The following is a 4674-nucleotide window of genomic DNA, read 5'->3' as shown; positions in this document are numbered from 1 at the left end:
AATTCTTCAACCATTCCCCCCCCCCCATCCCCCTGTCCCTCCACCTATTCTCCCATACCTACATCCACGCTACCACCATTGGATTTCTTGACGGCGTTTTGAATCAAAAACTATCTGTCCACACAAGCATTTTAGCTCGATAGAACTAATAGCCATCCATATTAACATGTCTGATAACCCATATCACATGACCATTTGTATTAAGCTACCCCTCCGGTAAGACTGACCGCTTGTGTCCGGCCAGACTACAAAGCATCTAAATTACCACCAAACTTAAACAGGGGCAGCAGTGTTTCCAAATGCCTCTGGTTTAGGTACTCAGAAATGCCAGAGTAGTGTGGACGCAAGGCGTAAAATGTAGCAAAATATATTCCTTTTTTAACAAAAGAAAAGTCATTTGGATATAGCCTAAGGAGATTTGCCTTCTTATGGAACTGCTACGCAAACTCTGACCCAGGCGTACCAACATTTTGGAGACTGAGGAAAATGGCGACACAGATGGCGATGTAGTGAATTGAAGCTAGATTTTATAATAATCTTTCTCACACATTTAATTTCACTTCATATCAAATGACTAATCATATATCCACAACGTCATAAACATTCAGGCCAGTTGTGTTTACCTAATATAAATTTACATGAAAAAGGTCAACTGTGTAAGGGAAAGTGTAACCATGTATGGTTTGCACCATCAGCTATTTTTGGTCTTTTGGAGCACAAGGTTTTTAGGATGGACCAGTGGTTGACAAGGCCAAGAGGTTTTTTTGCTGGAAAGAAATATGAAATATGCTAAACATATAAATCCCTTCTAGAGATATGTAGTTCCCTGAGGTGTCAGCCGTGCGTTAGCTCGGTGTAACTCTATACTTTTGCAGTGTTTCCCCGGTTTGTCTAGATTTTTGGAAGATTTAGATGAAGTATTTTGCAGGGGGTTGGGGTTTAGGGATCTTCGCTCAAGGAAATTTTATGATTATCAAAAAAAAGAAAATGCAAATTCACATCATTTTGGACCATTATTATTACTACCAAAACTGTGTCTCAAATATTGGAAAAGCTAAAGCATATCATAAACAAATAACACTCGAAAAGCTTAAACACAAAACTTGCTAGAGAAGTGCACCGGGGACTGACTGCAATCATCAGATCTGAGAAAAGTCATTTGCTATAGGCGGTGCCCAAACAGCCTTGGGTGCTGCGCCTTAGCCTTAGAATGGTGGGGAATGGAAAAACCCTGCTTGGCTGATACACGTAAAGGGCGTGCTGCACCACACAAAAGCAGTTTCGGGACAAACAGGTTGGGCTGCAGCAGAGGAGGGAGTAAACGCCGACTGTCTAACATGTTACAACTCTCGGGGCACAACGCTGTCGGGTTAAAGAGGCGGCACCACAAATCTTTCACATGCACAATTGCCAGTATTTACTTCATAGGTAATTTCATGCAAAATGTGATTTGTAAACTCTCTCTGAATGATTTCATAGGTGTCCCAACTAAGTGGACATTTTGCATCATAGTGTACACATTTAAAAATCTTGGTGATAGCATCAATGCGACCCCATAGAGAGGCAGAGTCCCTCCCCAACCGATGGACCACCGTGGGACCATATTTCGGAAAAAATGCAAAAGCAGAAAATCCATGTTATGTTTTACACATAAAAATACATGTCAGACTGACTGACATGTGATGTGCATTTTACTAAAAAAACCACTAGTCTTTAGAAATGTCTCACAATATACCGTCTCTAGAAGGGTATTATTCAACTTTTGTTTTTGTTAAAGGGGAACTAGGCCGTTTTCTTAGTTTAATTTACTTTAAGTGAACAGCTTCAAGGGTTAGGGTTAGGCCAAAACTGCATAGCGCCCCTTCAAAGAAGAAAACGAAAAAAAAAATGCAATACTCAATACTATCGAATCGCAATAAATGACAATTGCAACACAAATAGAACAAAAGCATTCCGTCGCTGCCCAAGTAGTAAACTGGGAGTGACAAATAATGTTTTAATCCTGTTTGAAATGGGCCATGGGTTACGTTTCTGTTTGCAAGTCAAGTCACAGTTTGTATTAAAACTGTTTAAGTATAAGACAGTGAAAATACAGTTAGAAATACTAAGTGACATCTTGCTGGAGCATCAATGTCCATTTGGATTGTTTTTGGTTTCTAAAATGTGCGGATTTTTCTGTATTGAGTACCATTACTTTTATTCCTTTAAGTAACATTTTCAATGCAGGACTTTTAATTGTAACAGAGTATTTTTTTATCGTGTGGTAGTACTTTAAATTAAGTAAAAGATCTACAACCTACAACAAACAGACTTTATTGACTCGCAAAATAGGTTTGTCAATTTAAAATAATGTGTGTAATTCATGGCTCATTTCAAAGTGGATTAAAAAAGGATTCAATTCACTACCATACATAGCTTTTCCAAAATAAGGTCCCATGGGGTCCACTGAAAGCAGAGGGACTTTGTCTCTCTATAACCTCTAATACAGACCATAGAAGAGACCTTCCAATTACCGGGGCCAGTGTGGGATTCTGTTTATGTGGGATTGACAAAACATCATACTTTACACATTCTTTACATTTCAAATGATTTCCACAATAATAATCTACATGATAAGAATGCTAAATCAGATGCCCTGGATGTGACAAATCAACAGACAAGTACACCAACTGTTTCCAGACATTTAAACAGCAGTGTGAACTAGGGCTGCACAATATATTGTCTTTTTATTTTTTAATCGTCATCGCGATTTCAACTGGAGCTATGAACACATCGCCGAAGACTGCGACACATCGCAAAAGACACTCAGAAGGCCCTATTATAACGCTCCAAGCACACGGCGAGAAGCGCATGGCACAGGTGTGTTTCGGGCGGATAAAGGGGTACGTGCGCCAGGTGCACGGTTCAAAAGGGTTGTACTTAGTGTCTTCATTAATTCAGAGGTGTGTTTTGCAACATGCAATAAACCAATCAGTTTCATCTCCCATTTCCTTTTGCTTTATATTCATTTCAATGTTCAGTTTGTTCGATAAAAGAATGTTGGAAATTATATCCTTTCATTGGTTTTAAATTTAACAAGAAATTTGTTGTATTGTAGCGGAATACCGAAAGCATCAGGAATGTAGAACCGAGTACACTTACACTAATATCGGTTTATTTATCGCAAGTAATATAGTTACCGTAAAATTCAACAACATTATTGCATATTTTCCTCATGTGGTGCAGCCCTAGTGTGAACCCAGCCTGACAGGAATGAGGAAGGGGAGGAATGTGATTACAGCGTTCTGGACCCAGCAGCCCTGCTCACAGCTAAACGCCACCGATAAGAGCAGCTAACTGATCATAAAGCCAGTGGGCCCACATGGAAGGTCTGCTCGTCATGTCATGTTTGCATCGTTACATCACAGTCACAGTCAAGTGTTTGTCCAGCAGATTCAGTGTCCCGCACTTCCCAGCCTGGGCTCTCTATACTGTACATGCATTTCATGTGTCAACTGGTTCAAGTTTTGAAGACACTTCTTTGAGAATGTGGCGAAAAAGTGGGACATGGAAATAAAAAGTGCTATGATTGAAAGTTTAGCAACTGTCCTTTAGCCTACTCGCTCTTCTTTTTCTTCTTCTTGCGCTCCGGGGAGCTGTTCCAGTAGTAGAGAACCTGCAGGGCGATGACGCCGTTGCAGGCGGAGGAGATGACGTAGGTGAAGGCCATCAGCGTGTCTCCAGTTTCCTGGGAGAAGACGATAGAGCTCAAAACCACATACTCGTGGGACATGTGAACTAGGGCTGGGTATCGCCAATGTTTCCCCCCCGAATCGATTCGATTACAATTCCAATTTGATATCAATTAAGTCAGGGAAATTATAGTTACTATACCAATTTTGCTTGCATATAAAAAAAAAGAGAACTTATGCTGTAAATTGTACAAACAAGAAGCAACCCTCAAATATTTTTATAATGACCAATGTTTACATTAAGATTTGTCCCGACCAGCTTTTTTGGCCCACGAGCTGATTTTTTATTAATAATATCTGCCGATACCAAGTTCTGATCCAATACTATTTGCTTAGATAATAGAGCTGCACACTGTTTTTTGTTTACAAAAATACCTAAGTAAACAAAGTAACTAAAATATGGAACTTAGTGAAGCTAGAGTTTTTGTAAAACTAGCATATAAAGTCAACTTCTACTGCAAGTTGTGTAGAATTTACTGATTACTGATGCAAATGATCCGAGTAAGGTGATCGAGGTGACTCAGTTAAAAAATGCCCATATCAGCTCTGATCCGATGTTTCCCGATCCATCCAGGACATCCCTAGTTTGTTTACAGTACTTAACAGAACTGACATTATACTGAAATAATGAACACATAAGAAAATAAATCTGGATCAGATCCAAACCAAAAATTGTTTAAATGTTTAATGTGAACACAGGTAACAAAATAACGGTGAACATATGATCCACAATCATTCAAATCACACACACACACAAAAAATAATTGATTCTTAGATGCATCGCAATTCTCTCTAGAACAATTCGATGCTCGATTCTGATAAGTTAATAATCAATTATTTAAAAAAATGTATATATATTTTTTTAAATGTGTTGAGTTTTATTTAAAAAGTCAGAAATCAGAAAGCAGTTTGACTGAAAGAGGATTGGATAATGGACAACGAC

General features: G+C 38.9%; 1 protein-coding gene across 1 annotated transcript in view; it reads right to left on the bottom strand.

The window, feature by feature from the left end:
* Positions 1 to 2511: 2511 nt before the first annotated feature.
* Positions 2512 to 4674, bottom strand: part of mpdu1b (mannose-P-dolichol utilization defect 1b) — a 9255-nt gene continuing 7092 nt past the window's right edge. The window contains exon 7 of the mRNA XM_032544485.1: positions 2512 to 3727. Coding sequence (XP_032400376.1) covers positions 3596 to 3727 — 132 coding nt within the window. The 3' untranslated portion in view covers positions 2512 to 3595. The remainder of the gene's footprint in view (positions 3728 to 4674) is intronic.

Source organism: Etheostoma spectabile, chromosome 19 (assembly GCF_008692095.1).
Source record: "Etheostoma spectabile isolate EspeVRDwgs_2016 chromosome 19, UIUC_Espe_1.0, whole genome shotgun sequence".
Taxonomy (NCBI): Eukaryota; Metazoa; Chordata; class Actinopteri; order Perciformes; family Percidae; genus Etheostoma; species Etheostoma spectabile.
Note: the sequence above shows the minus strand (reverse complement) of the source record. Positions and strands in the feature narration are given on the sequence as shown.